Genomic DNA, 21269 nt, shown 5'->3' with positions numbered 1-21269 from the left:
GGTTTCAAGCTGTGAAGTCTAAAGAACTGTTATAATCATGAACCGACAAGTATAACAAGCAATAAAGAAGCTCAGAAAAATACTCATTTAAAAAAGCAACTTCTGTTCTGAACATGTGCTCATCTTTTCCTAAATGATTCCACCCCCATGAATGAAACAGCATTGCTGGGGTCTTTTTTCATACAAATAGAAAACTCGTGAAAACCCAATTCAAGCAGCTTTCATTCAATCATGTGACTGTTCAGTTTTACAAAACTCTATTCAAACTTGACTTTATCAACTCAATTTTATTCTAAGTATCTACCAGGTTTTTACCCAAATCTTTTACCTTCAACTGAAATATCCTGAATAGCAAAGCGCAGGATGATGGTCCAGATCATACCCAGCGTCATCTTCACATTGCCATCAACAATTTCTTTAGGTAAGAAAAAACAACAAAAAATGAGGTTAAAGATAACATAATCAGCACATAAAGTTTTCCTATGAGTCTTCTACAAGCTTTGACTTCAGAGCTATTGGAAAATAACATATGGAAAGACCAGTTTCTGTTTTTGTAAGTGTCGTAGCATGTCTAGTTATAAATGTGGTATTCATAACCAAATTCCTCCAGTTTAAATAAATTCCAAGTTAATAATGAGCACAGATCGTGCATATGCAAAGTCACTGAAAACAACCCAGGGATTTCCCAGGTTTAAAGACTAGATGTGCTAAGGTTCTAAATAATCGAACACAGACTCATCTTTACTCTGATTCTTCTTCTCAAGCTCCCCAGTTGGCAGGCTGTCGGATTCAGTTGCAAAATAAATGAATGGCAGGGTAGTCTCAGCTCCCGCTAGACTCACCAGGACTCCCAATCTCCCACAGATAATGGAGATCTTTCCTATTAGTTCTCATTAAGAGTCACTGGGCTGAGGAAATCATAATTCAAAAAAACACACATACCCCAATGTTCACTGCAGTACTATTTACAACAGCCAGGACATGGAAGCAACCTAGACGTCCACTGACAGATGAATAGATAGAAAAGTTGTATAAAGTTCGCTGGTGGCACAGAGGGTAAAGCGTCTGCCTACAATGTGGGAGATCCAGGTTCGATCCCTGGGTCAGGAAGATCTCCTGGAGAAGGAAATGGCAACCCACTCCACTATTCTTGCCTGGAGAATCCCCGCAGACAGAGGAGCCTGGCAGGCTACAGTCCATGGGGTCGTGAAGAGCTGGACACAAGTGAGCAACTTCACATTCACATATTTATAAGGGACTATTACTCAGTCATAAAAAGGAATGAAATTGAGTCAGCTATAGTGATGTGGATGAACCTAAAGTATGGTATACAGAGGGAAGTAAGTCAGAAAGAGAAAAATATCATATATTAATGCATATATATGCAATCTACAGAAATGGCACTAATGAATCTATTTGCAGAGCAGGAACACAGACGCAGATGCAGAGAACAGGCTTGTGCACACAGCAGGGGAAGAAGACAGTAGGACGAACCAAGAGAACAGCACTGACATACAGACACTGCACTGTGTGAAACACACAGCTAGTGGAAGAAGCTGCTGTATGGCACAGGGTGCTCAGCGCGGTGCTCTGTGATGACCCAAAGGGGTGGGATGTGGAGAGTGAGAGGGAGGCTCAAGAGGGAGGGGATATATGTACACATACAGCCGATTCACACTGCTGTATGGCAGAAACTAACACAACATTGTAAAGCAATTATACTCCAATTTTTTAAAAAACTCATTGGGCTGTATAAACTCTTTCTCCTTCAGATGATTAGTCTGAAGGGGACAGCAGCATATTTGACTCTATTCGTTTTTCTGCACAAAGCATTAAGAGTTTCTCTTTATTATGTGTAATACAGGAAAAATTATTCAAATTAAAATTATTTTTTAAGGAATGTCACATGTTCTGATTCTTTTCACTGCTGATCACCTCAGTTCTTCCAAAGTCATAATCTTTAAGCTATGATATTTTTCAAACAGTCCACAGTTGTCATATCTGTCATATCTGTCAGCCTTGCCACAATTATTTTAGTTGGGCCTTTTTGATTGCCAATGGAATACAGACAGACTTCAAAATTCCCCATCTGTAATCTTTGGGATCCAATTTTCTAAAGCAATTTACTTTAGGACCATGTTTAGGGTCAGGAGATGGATCTGTCTAGTTCTGAATCTGACACCCTCTAAAAATGTATTAGGGCTTCCCAGGTGGCTCAGTGATAAAGAATCTGCCTGACAATGCAGGTGATGCAGATTTAGTCCCTGGTTCAGGAAGATCCCCTGGAGAAGGAAATGGCAACCCACTCCAGTATTCTTGCCTAGAAAATTCCATGGACAGAGGAACCTGGTGGGCTACAGTTCATGGGGTTGCAAAGAGTCGGACATGACTGAGCACACACATACACACACAAATGCATGAAGTTCAAATCCCATTCACTCTAAGTTATCTAACAATAAGATCATTGGGATAGTGGCAATATCTTCTTAAAATCTAGACACTGTGTTCTCAAAAAATGCCTAAAAAAAGAAGCCATCTTTGTTTCATGTCAATGTTAAAAATAAGCGCTAAATCAATACAGCTAGTAAGTTAAAAGCTTAACATACGAGGGGAAAGTATCGGCTCTATTTGACTCTATTCTTTTCAAACAACCTTAGAGCCTTGTCTCCTGGTCACGGTATCCAGAGCTTGGCAAAGAGGCTGACACAGGAGGGAACGGGGAGGGACGAAGGCAACCAGCTGCAGGCCCACTGCCCTATGGGGAGGTTGGTGCACTTTCCCATCACACCCCATTTACCTTCTGCCCCGATGGACACCAGCTTCACGCCTTTGCTGGCTATGTAATCCAAGGCTTTGTTGACGTTAGCGATTTTGTGGAATCGCATTTTTCCTCGGTCAGGTTTGGGCAGCCTTTCCCCTGTCGGGTGAAGAAAGAATCATGTAGACACAGAGAAGAGAGCCCCTTGATGCGGAATCAAGATGAGAAAATTCAGAGTTCACGCCCTCCTTAAACAAAAATCATTATCTGACTGTTTCTCGTGTGTCTCCAGTTTCTATAAATCACAGTACTTTCAAGATGAAATGGACGAGAGCAGAGGCTGTGCTATGAAGTCCATATGCTTTTCAGACCTGCTGGGAGAGCCTTGTTTGGTCTATGAACCAATGTTAAAATAAAAAGAGAGAAGCCGGCTGGGGCCGCCGCAGCAATTGGAGTAGCTGACCAGCTATGATAAGAAGTCAGGGAGCCTCTTTCAAAGTTCAGGGCTCATCTCAAACATGGGAGTATGAGGATACCCGGATCAGGGTAGCCCTGCCTTCATCCATTCTCCAACCCAATGTTTAAACTAGCTAGCTGACAGACATTCAGGGCAAGGTAGACCCCTCAGAAACTTTATATGCTGTTTGCAGAGTTAAGCCAATGTGTACACTGGCTTTTGGCATGAAAGAGAATTTTTGGAATACACACTAGCTGGACTAAAGCTGGACAGGGCAGCCTGGTGAGGAGTTATATAAACGTCATTTTCTCTTCTCTCATTCTGTTCCGAGGTGGGTGGCAGAAACATTATTTTAATAAGTCCGTTTTAAACAGAATTCACTCCTCTTTTAGAAGAGAAAAATAACTCCAGACAGATTGCTCTTTGGAAAGTTTTCTTTGCCAATAATACCATGTTCTTGCCCAGCCAGGTTCAAAGGGAGCTTTTTTTAAAAAAAAAAAAACAGATGCATACATATCTACTGCTCAGACAAACTGGGTATAACACCTACTAAAAATGTTTAAGACTCACCTGAGATGACTTCCAAAAGTAGCATGAGCTTAAGGCCATTCCGGAAATCTTCCTCGATGTTCTCGATCTGAGTGCCAGCTTTCCTGAGGTGGGAGTTACACCAGGCGGTGAAGGTCTGCAACAAGAAGCGAACAGTGCTGAGCACAGCTCTGTCCACACTCAGCGCCCCTCTGCGTGGACCACACCCAACATCTTACACCTTCTGGGACACAGGAGGCTGGGGCATCTTGGAATTGGATAGAAAGAACGATTTGCAGCCCAAAGGTAAGATATAAGCAACATTTCCTCTTCAGAGACAAAGAAAAGGAAGTCGTTTATTTGGTCTAACCACTTGAGGAATTTTTGTTCAGTTTAAATAGGTACTACTTTTGGAATTAACATATACACACCACTATATATAAAATGGATAGCCAACAAGGACCTACTGTGTAGCACAGGGAACTATATTCAACATTTTGTAATAACCTACAATGGAAAAGAATCTGAAAAAGAATATATATATATATATATATATATATATATGTATATACATACACACATATATCCTCCTCAAAGCACTGCATGAAGGAACCATGCTGTGCCAAATCATTTCAGTTGTATCCGATTCTTTGCAACCCCATGGACTATAGCCCACCAGGTTCCTCTGTCCATGGGATTTTCCAGGCAAGAATACTGGAGTGGGTTGCCATTTCCTCCTCCAAGGGATCTTCCCCACTTAGGGATCGAACCTGCATCTCCTCTGTCTCTTTCTCTGCAGGCAGATTCTTTACAGCTGAGCCATCAGGGAAGTTCATATATATATACACACACACACACACAAACACATACACATACATATATATATGTAACTGAATCTCTGTGCTGTATACCTGTTAGTAAATCAACTATACTTCAATAAAAAAATAATAAAAATTTTGTAAAAGGTACTGTGTTTTTACACCGATGCCCTTGCCTTCTGAAAACCTCTTACTCTGTAAGAAAGACAGATTAAATTAGGATGTGCGTACAAGAAAAATCCATGTGTTTACAGAACAGATGAATAAATAATCCTTACAGAATGTTCAAAATGTCATACTTTAGAGCAGAAGGTGGGAGGCACTGTGTAGTAGGAAGGGGAAGAAAAGAGGGACTCATAACCACTAATTATCTACAACTAGTTTATCCTGCATGAACAACAGTTTTCAGCTAGGAACTGAATCAATTAAACAAATTTGCAGTACAGTCAATCATTACTAATCACAGCAAGAGTAATAATAGTGGCCTCCTACTGGCATATTCCAGGCCCTGGGTTAGACCCCAGATTTCAAAGACAACTAGATAGAGTTCTGCCCTAGAAAGGTTCAGATTCCAGTCAAGTTAAGAAATAACTAGAGCAATATTAAGTAGAAATATGAATGATATACTAAGGGGTATCCGAAGTCATTCTGTTTATTTTTCAAGCTTTTAACTTGGCTTCCACTTGTGCACTATTTCCTGCCAAAACCAGATTAGAAATGCTCCTGGCAGCTGCTGGCTAAGAATGCAAACTGTCCCCTTGTCACACAACAGCTGCTGAGCTCAAGAACAAAGTGCCCGGCACACTACACTGGAGGGAGACACACAAATAGGGTTTGTGCTATAGGTAAGAAAATAAACCTCTCAGAAGTAGACATTTTCCAAGTTAGAATACAAAAAGACAGTTTCCATTAAAATGATTTTCCTGGGTAATAAAAAGGATTTTCAAATTTGACTAATAGTTATTTCAAGAAATATGCGAAAGGAATTTGCAGCAGCAGCAGCATAGATGGACGTAGAGACGATCATACCAAGCGAAGTAAGTCAGAAAGAGAAAGACAAATACCATACGATATCACTTACATGTGGAATCTAAAATATGGCACCAATGAACTTATCTACAAAACAGAAACAGACTCACAGACACAGAGAACAGATTTGTTGTTGCCAAGGCGGAAGGGGTCAGGGGTCAGGAGCGAGATGGATTGGAAGGTTAGATAGTAGATGCAAACCATTACGTACAGAATGAATAAACAAGAAGGTCCTAACTGGATATAGCACAGGGAACTATATTCAATATCCTGCGATAAATCACAGTGGAAAAGAACATGAAAAAGAATGAATACATATGTATAACTGAATCGCTCTCCTGTACAAAAGGAACTAACACAACACTGCAAATCAACTCTACTTCAATAAAATAAATTTCTAAAAAGAAACATGTGACGGCATTAAATTCTAGGGTAAAAAGAAAACATAGGTATTTTCTTAGATTTACAATAATAAATGTTACTGTGAGAGCCTAAACTAATAATTATTTCTCCCAAAACACCCCTAAACTTTATTCTGGTCTAAACAGAGAGATACCCTAAGCCATACACTCTAGATCTGCACCTAATCAAAATGGTAGTCACTGACACACTTGGCTATTTAAATATAATCAATTAAAATTAAAGGAAATTAAAATTTTAGTCCCCCAGCTGTACAAGCCACCTTTTGAGTGCTCAGAAGCCACACAGGACTAGTGGCTGCTACATTGGATGGTGCAGGCATGGAACATGAAAGTTCTACTGGACAGCGCTAGTCTAGATAGTCAGAGTTTCTGTTCTGAAGCTAAGATTATTAACAAGAGTCTATTATTACCTATCTATCGTTTCAAGAATCTATTATTCAAAATTCAAGGGGTACAAAACGGTATAAAGGAGAAAGCTTCCCTCTCCACTCCTGTTCTCGGTCGCCCAGTTTCCTTCCCCAGAGGGAACAACAAAGAGATTCAGTTTCTTGCATTTCTCTTCAACAACATTCTACACATGTGGAAACACAGACACATACGTCATTTTCTCTATCCCTTTAACATAAATCATAATAGACACACTGTTCTGCACCTGAATTTTTAATTTATGGCTGGTTCATGTCAATGTATGGCAAAAACCACTACATTATTGTAAAGTAATTCAGTTCAGTCAGTTCAGTTCAGTCGCTCAGTCGTGTCCGACTCTCTGCGACCCCACGAATCACAGCACGCCAGGCCTCCCTGTCCATCACCAACTCCCGGAGTTCACTCAAACTCATGTCCATAGAGTTGGCGATGCCATCCAGCCATCTCATTCTCTGTCGTCCCCTTCTCCTCCTGCCCCCAACCTTTCCCAGCCTCAGAGTCTTTTCCAGTGAGTCAACTCGTCACATGAGGTGGCCAAAGTATTGCAGTTTCAGCTTTAGCATCCAATGAACACCCAGGATTGATCTCCTTTAGAATGGACTGGTTGGATCTCCTTGCAGTACAAGGGACTCTCAAGAGTCTTCTCCAACACCACAGTTCAAAAGCATCAATTCTTCGGCGATCAGCTTTCTTCACAGTCCAACTCTCACATCCATACGTGACCACGGGAAAAACCATAGCCTTGACTAGACGGACCTTGGTTGGCAAAGTAATGTCTCTGCTTTTCTTAATATACTATCTAGGTTGGTCATAACTTTCCTTCCAAGGAGTAAGCGTCTTTTAATTTCATGGCTGCAATCAGCATCCACAGTGATTTTGGAGCCCAAAAATATAAAGTCTGACACTGTTTTCCCATCTATTTCCCATGAAGTGATGGGGCCAGATGCCATGATCTTTGTTTTCTGAATGTTGAGCTTCAAGCCAACCTTTTCACTCTCCTCTTCCACTTTCATCAAGAGGCTTTTGAGTTCCTCTTCACTTTCTGCCATAAGGATGGTGTCATCTGCATATCTGAGGTATTAATATTTCTCCCGGCAATCTTGATTCCAGCTTGTGCTTCTTCCAGCCCAGCGTTCCTCATGATGTACTCTGCATATAAGTTAAATAAACAGGGTGACAATATACAGCCTTGATGTACTCCTTTTCCTATTTGGAACCAGTCTGTTGTTCCATGTACAGTTCTGACTGTTGCTTCCTGACCTGCATACAGGTTTCTCAAGAGGCAGGTCAGGTGGTCTGGTATTCCCATCTCTTTCAGAATTTTCCACAGTTTCTTGTGATCCACACAGTCATTAGCCTCCAATTAAAATAAATTAAAAAAAAATTTAGCAATTGCTTTAACCAAAAAAAAAGAAAGAAAGAAAAATATAACCTAGGGATCATTCAATATCAACAAAGATTACTCCTTTTATGGTTGCGTAGTATTCCACTGTTGTGACTATACCATCTTTTTTGAACTAGTTCCTTGGATGAACATTTTAGGCTGCTTCCAGATAACTAAGTTCATATAGTTGAAAAACTTCCCAGGCTCCATTTTCAGCAAGCAAAACTACTTTGAAAGTAGTTTTTCAGTTTGTTTTTTCTGACAATACAGAGACTAACCATATTCCTAATCTTTTGGGAAAGGCACAAAAGAATATAGCAGGTTGTGATTTTTTTTAATGGAATTGATAGAGAAAAAAATTAAAAACGCAACTCAAAAAAAATCTTGATTGAGTTGTCCCTATCTAGATTCTACTTAAAAATGTGCAAATATTGCTGGTGTAAGTTTCCTTACTTTGTTACCATGTTATTTAAGCCCCTTCATAATACAAGTATCAGAAGCATTTCGGGATAGAACCCCAAGTCTATTCATGAAATCAGTGCAGTTCCTGACCCCCCACCGTGGAACACTGTGAACGGCTGTAGGATACCACCTTTTTCTAGGTATGCATACGATGAAGGTAATTTACCATAGATAATTATTCAGTTGCACAAAGCCAGAGAATGAATTGAATCTACAAGGTCAATTTAGTCAGTTAAGTGTAATGAAGTTTCACTTTCTTTAATGAGTATTCCGAAGGTGACTAACTAACTTCAATGCAAAAAAGGACCCCAATGGCTTTGTGATAATAGCTTGCAAAGAGGCCAGTGCATTCTGAAAAGGAATTTTAAGCTTTATTAGACTGTTTAATTTTCACTCTATTTACAGTTTTCATTACCGTGGCCCAAAGAAACCATTTGCATGCCTTCCCCATTGTCCCCTGCTTCTGTAAAAAGCTGCAAATCATGAAGGAGATAAAAACGAAAGCCACCACAGCAGCAACAAAATCCCACACGTTGTACCTAAAAGGCATCTTTGTGGATTTTCTTGTTACTTGATGGCAACGTGCATCTTTAAGGTCCCTGCAAACTAAATCTTGGAAAACTGAAATGGAACCAAGGTATGTCCATGTGGTTTTGAAAGGAGGCTCCTTCGTTCAAACCAGATTACCAAGGCAGGTGTCCTTTCTTAAAAGGAATAGTATTCTGTAAACCAGACACAGTCCCTCGAGGAAACAGGTCAATGTCCCCCAGCCTAGAGTCCATCTCAGATGCCGCCTCGTCACATTAAAGCTCTCTAACCTCCTCCCTTGCCTCCAACTCAAACCTCCCTCTACCTCTCTCCTAGAAAACAGCTACTTCTCTGCTCCTGTTCACCTAGTGATAAACACATATACTTTTTTTTTTATTTACTTGGCTGTCAGGTTTTAGTTGTGGCTCCAGGATGCTTGCAGCATAGGAGCTCTTGAGTTGTGGCTCTAGGGCTTAATTGCTCCATAAGCATGTGGGATCTTCCCAGACTGACTGAATCCATGTCCCCTACATTGCCAGGTGGATTCTTAACCATGGGACCACCAGGGAAGTCTCTATAGATCCTTTCTGCATCTTAAAATTAAGCACACTTAAACAATCTTTCTGAGCCACATAAAGAGAAACAAGATGGGAAAACACATAACCATCTACCCACAGATAGAAAAGGCTGACGTTCTCAGTCCTTTTCACCCTCCGAAGATGCTCTCGACAAAGCTAAGGGAATGATGGGCCTTGGAGATGATCGTACTAACTGAAGTAAGTCAGAGAAATAACAAGTACCATACAATACTGCTTATATGTAGAATTTTTTCAAAAAAGGGAATACAAATGAATTTATATATAAAACAGAAATAGAATCACAGACATAGAAAACAAACTTATGGTTACCAAAGGGGAAGGGGGGAGGATAAATTAGGAGTTTGGAATTCACAGATACACCCTACTATGTATAAAATAGATAACCAACAAGGACCTCCTGTATGGCACAGGAAACTATAGTCAATATTTTGTAATAACCTATAAGGGAAAAGAATCTGAAAAAGAATAGACATACGTATAACTGAATCACTCTGCTATACACCTGAAATTAACCCTTTATATCAATTATACTTCAATTAAAAATAAAATAAATACATATGTATTTATTTCTTTAAAAGCTAAGGGAATGAGTGTTCAGTCACTGAAAGATGGAAAGGCACAGGAGTCTTTGACTCACTGTGTATATATTCCTTTGGCAGAGGAGTAAAGAATAGCATTTCCCCCTGAAATATACAGAATCATACTCCATGAGTCACTGGCCAGGAAGGGCAGTGGGTGCAGACTGGTCTCCCTGCTCATACAGGACCCTCTCTGGCCACTGTAGTGAAACTGAAAAAACAGAGAGCCTAGGAAAACAGCTGGGGGTTAAGGCTCTGTGCCCACGACTTGTAGTATTATGTTTTCACATGAAAAGTCTGCAGGATATTCAAATGATCAACAGGTGCAGCTCCATTATACTTCTGAACATAATCTAGAGAGCCAGAAAACACTCTTCAACCCCTAAAACACGGTAGTTGAGAAAAATGTCAGTTGGAATGGCCAAAACATGTAAGCAACCTAAATGTCCATTGACAGATGAATGGATAAAGATGTGGTACATATATACAATGGAATATTACTCAGTCATAATAAAGAATGAAATGCCACCTGCAGCAACATGGATGCACTGAGAGACTGTCACACTAAGCAAAGTATGTCTGAGAAAAACAAATATCATGTGACATCACTTATATGTCTATCTAAATCTGACACAAATGAACTTATTTACAAAACAGAAACAGATTCACAGATAGAAAACAAACTTATATTTACCAAGGGAGAAAGGTTGGGGGAAGGGGTAAATTAGAAGAGTTTGGGATTAACACATGTACTGCTGCTGCTGCTAAGTCACTTTAGTCATGTCCGACTCTGTGTGACCCCATAGATGGAAGCCCACCAGGCTCCCCCGTCCCTGGGATTCTCCAGGCAAGAACACTGGAGTGGGTTGCCATTTCCTTCTCCAAAACACATGTACACTGCTATATAAAACAGATGACCAAAATGACCTGCTATATAGCACAGGGAACTCTACACCTGAAACACACTAGAAATCGACTGTACTCTAATATAAAAATCTTTTAAAAAGAAATAAAAATGTCAGTTGTAGGAGTTTCCTAAAAATATCTGTTAGCATGAATTGCTATCCCCATTCAGAAGCCACACCTTCTTCTTTGAAGAACTTACTAGCAAAGTTCCAAGTACATAGAAACTCTAAGACCATTGCCTTTCTCAAAGTTAAATTATATGTCATGACAATCAGTACACTGTGCTTAATGACAAAAAAGTACTTATATCCTCACTGAAATGTTGAGATATGCTTGAGTTATTGAACATTATGCATTTGTATTTAGTTTCTTTTTAAGTTAATTAAGCCTACAGATACAATGTAGATTATTCCAAAGAGAGAGGGGAAAACAATATCTTTCCATGAAAATGGGTAATATCTGTGATTAATTATATTGTTAAAATAACGCAAGTTTGCATCTCTACCTGGGAGACATCATCATCTGACACAAAAAAGGACGAAAAGAAAAAAGAAAAAATCAATCCTGAATCTGACACAGCTCTCTGAGTATGAGTCCATTTCATGCCATCAGTTAATTATTAATTTTTCTAGCAATAAGGCTGTAAGATTGGGCTGGCTCCTGTAAGACCACCCTTGTTCAATTTACTATTCCATTTTCTCCAAACAAAAATCTGGCAACATAACAGATATCAATTTCCTTTACATTTTGTGAACCAGCTTTTATTTTCATAATAACTATATAAAATACTAATTTGAGGTCACATTTCCTAACATGGAGACTCACTTCAGTCATTGGGCATTTCTGAACGAAACAGAACAGGGTTTACTGAGAGCTGGGACATTTGGGCACAGCAGCATGAAGTTACGGAGAAGGCAATGGCAAGCCACTCCAGTACTCTTGCCTAGAAAATCCCATGGATGGAGGAGCCTGGTGGGCTGCAGTCCATGGGGTCGCTAAGAGTCGAACACGACTTAGCGACTTCACTTTCACTTTTCACTTTCATGCGTTGGAGAAGGAAATGACAACCCACTCCAGTGTTCTTGCCTGGAGAATCCCAGGGACGGGGGAGCCTGGTAGGCTGCCGTCTATGGGGTCGCACAGAGTCGGACACGACTGAAGCGACTTAGCAGCAGCAGCAGCATGAAATTTGGGCTAGGTAAGCCTGAATAACTTTCAGCTTTTCAATCCACTAATTATAAAACACTGTTACTGAGAGTTTGGGGTTGGCAAATGCAAACTATTATATAAAGAATGGATAAACAACAAAGTCCTACTCTATAGCACAGGGAGCTGTAATATATTCAATATCTTGAGATACAACAGAAAAGAATATTAAAAAAGAAAGAAATGTATATAAATAACTGAATCTCTTTGCTGTACAGCAGAAATTAATACAACACTGTAAATCAACTATACTTAAAAAGCAGCATTGTCTATCAGGTCAAAACTAGTTTAAGGCAGCATTAGAGTTTTCTACAATTTTGAGTTTGCTTATCATTTACTGTCATCCATGAGTAAAGACATCAAGAGGGTCAGAGTGTGGATTCCCGGCCAGATCCTCTGGGCAAGAAAACTGAGCCCCAGGTGAGCAGAAATAGTGGTCCCCAAGAAGGAGTGGGGGGCCCGGTCCAACTCACTATCATGGCTTGGAACTCAGATTCTATTTCTGATTCTGACACCATGCAATTATTTGTCCTTCATGTCCTGACACTTTCCCAGCTACCAAAAAAATTGCCACGATCAACTTTATGAAATAATTCAAAAGGTTATCAGGGGAAGAAATACAAAAGCTAGCTGGGCAACACAATCTATTATCACAATAGCTCTGAACAGCCTCCCTCAAAAAACTATTGAAAACTACAACTCTGTTAAGTCGATTTTCTAACAACGCTCCATTTCTTTTTCTATTTACAATAATCATTATAACCGTGTTTTCTTTTCCACTTCACAAATTCCCAATTTGCCAGGATTGCTTCTAATTACTATCCTGGTCCTTCTTTAATATTTGAAAAGTAAGGCAGGGGGTGGGAGTGTCTAGGAAGATGCACACATTTTGTAAAATGTCTGGTTAAGGGAGGAGAAGCAGGCAGCTCTGGCATTTTAAGTAAGGAGGCACTGCCCTCCTCAAGGGCAGGGAGCCGCTCCTCTGAGGGAGACGATCCATGCAACCCACGTGGCTGGTAGAGGCAGCCATGCTGCTGCTGCTGCTGCTAAGTCACTTCAGTCGTGTCCGACTCTGTGTGACCCCATAGACGGAAGCCCACCAGGCTCCCCCTTCCCTGGGATTCTCCAGGCAAGAACACTGGAGTGGGTTGCCATTTCCTTCTCCAATGTGTGAAAGTGAAAAGTGAAAGTGAAGTCGCTCAGTCGTGTCCGACCCATAGCGACTCCACGGACTGCAGCCTACCAGGCTCCTCCATCCATGGGATTTTCTAGGCAAGAGTACCGGAGTGGCTTGCCATTGCCTTCTCCGGGCAGCCATGCTAGTTCACCTCAAAGTTTCTCCACCCCTCATCCAGAAAGACCCTGACCCATGCATCATGGGGGAACAGCCCTGGGTGAGTTTGCATGTTGCCACAATGCCCAGAAAAATATGCTGCTTCAGAATCACATCAGAAAAATCAGCAGAGTGACCCTAAATTGAAAGGGTAAGACACTCTACCAACTTTAAAAACATTTAAAAGGTGTTTCTCAGGATCAGGGACACAAGAGAATAGACTGGTGGTTGTCAGGGGGGAGGCGTTGGGAGAGGGATGGCATAGAGTAGAGGGTTGGGGTTAGCAGATGTAAGCTTTTATATAGATAAAAAACACCTACTGCTGTTCTCCTGTGCTCTTACACAATCTATATTTGCAAAATATTTTTCCAGTCCCCTACAATTCATCATACTTCCCAACGAACTCATTGTATTAGGTTCATGGATCATTGCTTAGGGGAAGAAATAAGTCACAGGACTGGTAGAGGCAAACTACTGTTTATAGGACGGATAAACAACAATGTTCTACTGTATAGCACAGAGATCTATATGCAAAAGTCTATGAGAAACCCCAAGGGAAAAGGATATAAAAGAAAAAGACTGTATACATGCGTGTAACTGAATCACTTTCCTGTACAGCAGTAACACAACACTGTAAATCAAGCATATGTCAATTTAAAAAAAAGAAAAAAATGTAATGCAGTTGCGGGGAGCGGGGGAGGTGTTGCTGCTGGTGTTTAACATTAGAATAGCTCTCTGGACTCAGCAGTCACTCACAATGGTGACCAACATTTAGCACAATGAGCACTGACTAATCATCAACCAAGATCATAGTGATCTTTAAAAAACTCCAAATCTTCAAGGTTGCCAAGCACCCAAGCACACTTTTCAATTACAGACAGCATTTTAAAAAACTGAATCAAAGCAAGAAGTAGAATGCTCCTTCTAAGGATGCTGTATGCGCTGCAATCAATTACCAGACATCTCGGATGTCCATTCGGGGCCCTAACGTTCTCAAAACTGGCATAACCAGGCAGCTATCAGCATGGTGGGCAGCCCTTTTATTCTCTGCCCAAAAATCTCTGCTTAGTCTCCAAGATCCTGCTAGATAACACAGCACACAACAGCTCAGGTTAGCAGTCCCTAAAAATCACCGGCTCTAAAAGCCTGAGCTTGGCTCTGTGACCAACTCAGCGTCTGGTGTGGGCAAGTCAGCTCATCTTTCCTGTGACTTTTTTTTCTTGTTTTAAATTTCATTGAAGTACAACTGGCTTGCCATGTTGTGTTAATTTCTGCTGTATAGCGAAGTGACTCAGTTATACACATATATATTTTCTTCATCTTCTTTTTCATTATGGTTTATCACAGGATATTGAATATAGTTCCCTGTGCTAGACAGTGGGACTTGTTGTTTATCCATCCTAAAATAATAGTTTGCCTCTGCCAATCCTGTGGCTTATTTCTTCCCCTAAGCAATGCATCATGAACCTAAAACAATGAGCTGGCTGGGAAGTATGACGAATTGTAGGGGACTGGAAAATATTTTGCAAATATAAATGCTACAGGAACACAAGAAAACAGCAAGCGGTAGGTGATGGAAGTTCAAAGAAATCTGAGGTGCTTTGGGGTTTCAATGGAAAGGGAAGTAAGTCACTGCATAGAAAAATAAAGACAGTCCATGGTCACAATTTATGTCTCAGTAAGCATAGGAGATACTTTGGCCACCTCACGCGATGAGCTGACTCACTGGAAAAGACTCTGAGGCTGGGAAAGGTTGGGGGTGGGAGGAGAAGGGGACGACAGAGAATGAGATGGCTGGATGGCATCACCGACTCGATGGACATGAGTGTGAGTGAACTCCAGGAGTTGGTGATGGACAGGGAGGCCTGGCGTTCTGTGACTCATGGGGTCGCAGAGTCGGACACGACTGAGTGACTGAACTGAACTGACTGAAAGCACAGGAGATACTCCACCTCTGACAAACCGAGCGTAAGCACACTGTCAGTTGAGCACACTCCACAGACCGCTGCTACACACAGACAGAGGGGGTGCATGGACCCAGATCCACACCAGCTCTCTGCCTCTCCTGCTTATCACAGGTACTCACCCCACCAATCAAAGGACCGAGGACACCACTGGCGTACCTTAACTTCCTCAGGGTCCATGGTGCTTACAATACTAGTGTTTGCTCATAAGGGTAACAATATTTTGTCCATGCATTAAAAAACAACTTACTCCTAAGGCAGAGTTAATATGAAGGCCTCCATGGGAATCAGAACTTGGTTCGTGATACATTAGATACAAACAGCTTTAAAGTTAACTCATGCAAAAAGGCAAATTCCATTGTGCTCCATTGCAAATGGAAGGCCCACAACTGGTTTCTCAGGCTTTCCACATGCCCACAGGCACACATATTATACATTAAAGATCCACAAAATGAACACAGTAGTCTCTGCTGCTACTGCCTGCCTTATTCACCTTTGTGTCACCTAATGAACCCAGCACCCAGCAGGTACACCTGTATGAACCCATACAGAGCCAGGACCCATTCAAGTTTTTAATACTTCAAGCTTAAACTGTGACAATTTCAGTCATAAATAAATTGGAGCCTTAACAGTACCAACATACAGCTTTTCATCTGAGTATCAGGAATACACATAAACACAAATTTAATGACTCAAAGATAAAGTAAGAGAAAAAAAAGAGAGGCAGTCTTTTCCCACTGATTCATCCCCAACAAATACTGCCTACAAGGATTCAGGCTTTCTTTCTAGGCAATGTGAGAATAGCTAACAATCTCTAATTAAGGAGTGTCAAAGCCTACGAGCAACTCAAGTAGGGCTGTCACCATGAGAAGGCTTTAAAGACTTGGTAGGGGAGCAGGAAAAATCCTCTCAGAAATACCTGGTGGGTGATACCACCACCTGGAACATTCTAGAAATGTCTGTGAGAGTGACACACAGAGAATCTGGGATTTCTTTTTTTTCCTGCACCACACACTTTGTGGGAAACTTGGTTCCCTGACAAGGGCTCAAACCCAGACCTCCAGCTTGGAAGCTCAGAGTCCTAACCCCTGGACTGCCAGGGAATTCCCAAAGATGGGATTTTTGTTTTGTGTTCCAGACACTTTATCCTGGGACACAGTGGCACTCAGTAACTATTTGCTGAATAACATCTTGTTTGACTTTCTGGGACAAAGAAGACAGCTATCAGACTTTCTAAACTGAAAAAAATAAAAACCACTGCAGAGCTAGAAATCTCTATCTGGTCAAGTTCCAGGCTTCCAAAGATTCTTATTATGTCAAACTTAACTAGAGAACCCTTATATATTTAAAAAAAAAAAAAAGAAGAATCTTGTCCCCCAAAAAAATGGCTCACTATCCTGGATGTTCATTGGAGGGACTGATGCTAAAGCTGAAACTGCAATACTTTGGCCACCTCATGCGACGAGTTGACTCACTGGAAAAGACTCTGATGCTAGGAAAGGTTGGGGGCGGGAGGAGAAGGGTACGATGGAGAATGAGATGGCTGGATGGCATCACCGACTCTGTGGACATGAGTTTGAGTGAACTCCGGGAGTTGGTGATGGACAGGGAGGCCTGGCGTGCTGTGATTCATGGGGTCGCAGAGAGTCGGACACGACTGAGCGACTGAACTGAACTGAACTCATAAAAATCCTCACTACTGAAGAGGATCTAAAAATAGAATCTGGCTAATAAGTGAAACTTGAAGTGGAGAGGGTAAAAATGGCTTTCCCAGCCCTTGAAAATACAGTCCTAACCAGGTCTGGTTTTCATCATGAATTTTAGGCTTCAATCACCAGGTTCATAAAACTGACTTCCATTTAGTTCCTGGATGTTCAGAATAGATTACAAAAATGTGCTAACGATCCTCAAGGCTGCCTAATGGGACAAAAATGCTTTTCAGGTTTTAAACAAAGCCAAGTCTAGCCCAGGCTAATTCTGGTTTAAGGAATGACCTGTCTGATATGTGGAGTCTCCTTCATAACTTCCAGAAAGGATGGGACAGATTAAAGTCATGGAATTTGGAAAGAGGAAGTAGGTAAATAAGGTACTGTAGGGAGATTCAAGAGGGAGGGGATATATGTATAACTATGGCTGATTCATGTTGATGTTTGACAGAGAACAACAAAACTCTGTAAAGCAATTACCTTCAACTAAAAAATAAATGTTGAAAATAATAAGGTACTTTATGTTAGGAAAAATCTGAGCTCCGTCTACAGCACCCCTTCTACGCTATTCTACAGCTCATCTATCTAACCAATAGATGGATGAGAGCAATGCAGACCGGTTCTTTTCTACAGACAAGGAATGCCTTTTGTTCAGTTCAGGGACAATCCTCCTTGCTCCCATTAAAAAGTGTCTACCAATATTCGGACATTAGTTTCAATACTCCTAATCTATAAATGTATAACTGTGCTTCAGATTATCTTTTGAACCAGCTGGAACACCTCTCCAGTTTTCTCATGAGTTAATTAAATATCATCTTTAACACGTGTTTATTTTTCTGCTTATATGAGAGTCGTGATTTTACCTTAAGAACTGTCTTATAGTTTTAGAGTATTTCATCTAAAAAGAGGTAAACATTCAAATGTGCTAAAATATTCACTATTCCAATCTAAATTTTACTGATCTGACTTTGATTAAGGCCAGTAGTAATCAATGCACAAGAATGATATCTATAGAAAACAAACGCATGGTTACCAAAGAGGGATAAGGGTGGGGGAGTGATAAATTAGTAATTTAGGGTTAGCAGATACAAACTAATATATATAAAGTAAATGACAAGGTCCTACTGTAGAGCACAGGGAACTATAGTCAATATTCTGTAACAAATCATAATGGAGAAGAATGCAAAAAAGAATATGCTAACATATATACATATGTATGGATGTATAACTGAATCACTTTGCTGTACACCAGAAACTAACACAACATTGTAAATCAACTATATGACAATAAAAAATAAAAAGGACATGAACAAAAATGTTACAAAAAAGAATGAAACACTGAACTAACTGGAGTCTATCACTCACTGACATTAATGACAGTACACTTCCCTTGTCCTGTGAAAATGACAACTGTCAGAAGTCTCAGCTTACTGCATTCCTTTTTCATTTCAATCCCAATGTGTGTCCCCGTGTTCCCTCTTACACAGATCACCATAAATAATATTGGATTTGGGTTGAATTATTTAGCACTTTTCTCTGTTTCATAAAAAAATCATACATTTCTCTAGAAGCTAAAGTATATTTCCATCTGTTAATTTCCTCCCCACTCAAGAAAACTCCCTACAAACATTTTATTACCACTTACAGGAGTCTTTATTACTCATTCCCTAATTCTTACTTTTCAGCTGCAATTACTCATCTTTACAGCTCTGTAGCCCTCAAGATAGAAGCAACCTAGCAAGGACATCAACAGTTCTCTGGGCCACAGACCCAATACTAGTTTGCAATCCAAACTACTTTTACTTTCATTCCAAGGGATGTTTTTCAGTTCTTGAGAGAACTGCTGTGGAAGGAGAGGGTGGGACAAATTAAGAGAGCAGCATTGACATATACCTTAGCACGTGTAAAACAGTGGGAAACTGCTGCACAGCACAGGAAGCTCGGCTTGGAGCTCAGTGGTGACCTAGATGGGTGGGAGGGAGACTCAACAGGGAGGGGATACATCTATACTTACAGTTGATTCGACACTGCTGTACAGCAGAAATCAACAGAGCACTGTAAAGTAATTATCCAATTAAAATAAATTTTCTAAAAAGTTACAGCATTCTGTCTTCCACAGGGCAGTTAAATGATCGTGATGAAATGCCCCATCTTAACTGTTAAATGGAAAAAAAGAAAGTTAAGATTAGCAATCTGCAGTTACTTCCCAAACAATTTTAGGACTGGAAGCATATGCTAACCAAATCAAATATCCACTGAATCAAAATTTTGGTTATTTTTGTTTTAAAGTATTAAAACAACAACAACAAAAAAGGTAAGTTCAAAGAACCACATGAAAGCTACTGATGCCTGGTCATCTGAGCTTAAAGATTTCCTGAGGCCAACAACCTGACTTAGCCTCTGGCTGGGAGTTGCGTGGGGTCACACCTGCCTCCCCCAAGCTGGCACAACCTTGGTGAAGAATTCCTTTGAGGACTTTCTGGTAAGCAAGCATTTAAGGTTCCCAACAAACAGCCTTACATATGATTGATCCTGAGCTATGCTTCCCAAAATAACTTGTTCCCTTGGAGCCTGGGTGATTATGTGCAAGACACGGCTCTGGGTCAGGGCAGACCCAACTGTTCCTTGGTTACAGGCAAGAGCAGCATTCATTGTGCTTTCATGACCCTCTTCTTGAGGATGAATTCAAGCTTAAAGAAAAGCTTACTGATGTTTTCCCCTGCCTCCCCGTCCCTTCCCCCTAGTCCATCCCAGCAACTGGGGAAGCAGCTTGTTCTACCCAGACAGCAAAATAAATATACTTTAATTCAAGTTCACCATACTGCTACTATTTTCTGGGACCCAAATAAATGGTTGTCTACGAAGAAAAATTAGAAGTGCTTATTTTGAAGGAAATGACTCTCTGGAATACACCACATCCTTTGGGCTGGTGGTTGGAACCCTAGCATGGTTCTAAGTGGGTAACAGGCCCCAGTCAGCTCCATCCACAGGTTGGCTCTGCATACAGGGACAGCTCTGGAAAGCAGAAGGGCTACGAAAGAGGGAAGCTGGGCATTTCCAAAGCTCCTGCCACTTGAGGGAACCGAGCTGGCACTTCCTCCATCAAGAAGTTCTTCCCTAGGTATCATGCTAAGGGCAAAGTGGTCAAAAGTCTTCATATCCTAAGCCATTTAAGACAATATATATTATAGTATAAAAAATAAATATATGCTTTTCAACTATGGCCTCAAGTCATCTAGCAGGCAATATGACAAAATGTTAACACTAGTTTTCTCTATGGTGTGACTTTAAAAAATTTCTTCTCCATATTTTCTGTAATAAAGACATATGACTTGGGCAATTATTTGAAAATGTATCTCCAAAAAGTAGTTTAGGAAAGCCTATACAATCTGTTAGGTTAGACTCTCTGCCCTTCTCTGGTTAGCTGTAATTATGCTAACTAGCTTTACTTTCCTCAGCCTTCGTCATTAAATTGGACATACTCCAGCAAGTCTAAATTTCTGAAGTTAATCACTTGATAAAGTGCTACTTCAAGGCTTTTTTTTTTTTGTAAGTTTCACAGTAGAAATCCCTAGTTCAATATCACATTTTAAAATGTAATATAAAATAGATAAGTGACAAGAATCTACTGCATTGCACAGAGAATTCTACTCAACACTCTGTAATGGCCTATATGGGAAAAGAATCTTTAAATAAACAAGAATGGAAATATGTATATGTATAACCAATTCACTTTGCTATATTCCTGAAGCTAACACAACATTGTAAATCAACTATACTCCAACAACAACAAAAAATGCCCCATGGAGAAGGTACACACTGTCCAAGTCCAAGGGCCATGGAAGAGAAATCCTTTGGAGTCCTTAGTATCTAGTTACCCAGACACCAGCGACAGCAATAGACCCACGGTCACCCCCCAGGTATTTCTGACAGCAATTTCCCTGCTTCCTGACCAAGTCCTTAAAGGACTCCCATGGCAACTACTCTACCTGCGTCTCATTACAGAAGGGACAATTTCACATTAAACACAATTTTATCCCACAGTAAATATACTTATTCCCACTTTACTATCAGACTTTCAAGTCTCTAAAGATATGTATAATTTCTTTAAGAAGAAGACTTAAGCTGTCATAAAAACAAACTTAGAGATCTGACCTGCAAATAG

The 21269-nt window shown here is 40.5% G+C and overlaps 1 protein-coding gene across 1 annotated transcript in view; it reads right to left on the bottom strand.

The window, feature by feature from the left end:
* The window catches only part of ACTN2 (actinin alpha 2), an 81007-nt gene that overhangs the window by 44189 nt on the left and 15549 nt on the right, over positions 1-21269 (bottom strand). The window contains exons 2-4 of the mRNA XM_055425748.2: positions 3786-3900; positions 2798-2917; positions 329-415 (exon numbers count right to left, since the gene is read on the bottom strand). Coding sequence (XP_055281723.1) covers positions 329-415; positions 2798-2917; positions 3786-3900 — 322 coding nt within the window. The remainder of the gene's footprint in view (positions 1-328; positions 416-2797; positions 2918-3785; positions 3901-21269) is intronic.

The sequence above is a fragment of the Moschus berezovskii genome, chromosome 12, assembly GCF_049115385.1.
Source record: "Moschus berezovskii isolate FMDL1 chromosome 12, NW_MosBer_1.0, whole genome shotgun sequence".
Lineage (NCBI taxonomy): Eukaryota > Metazoa > Chordata > Mammalia > Artiodactyla > Moschidae > Moschus > Moschus berezovskii.
The sequence above is the reverse complement of the archived record's forward strand: the minus strand, read 5'-3'. Positions and strand labels throughout refer to the sequence as shown.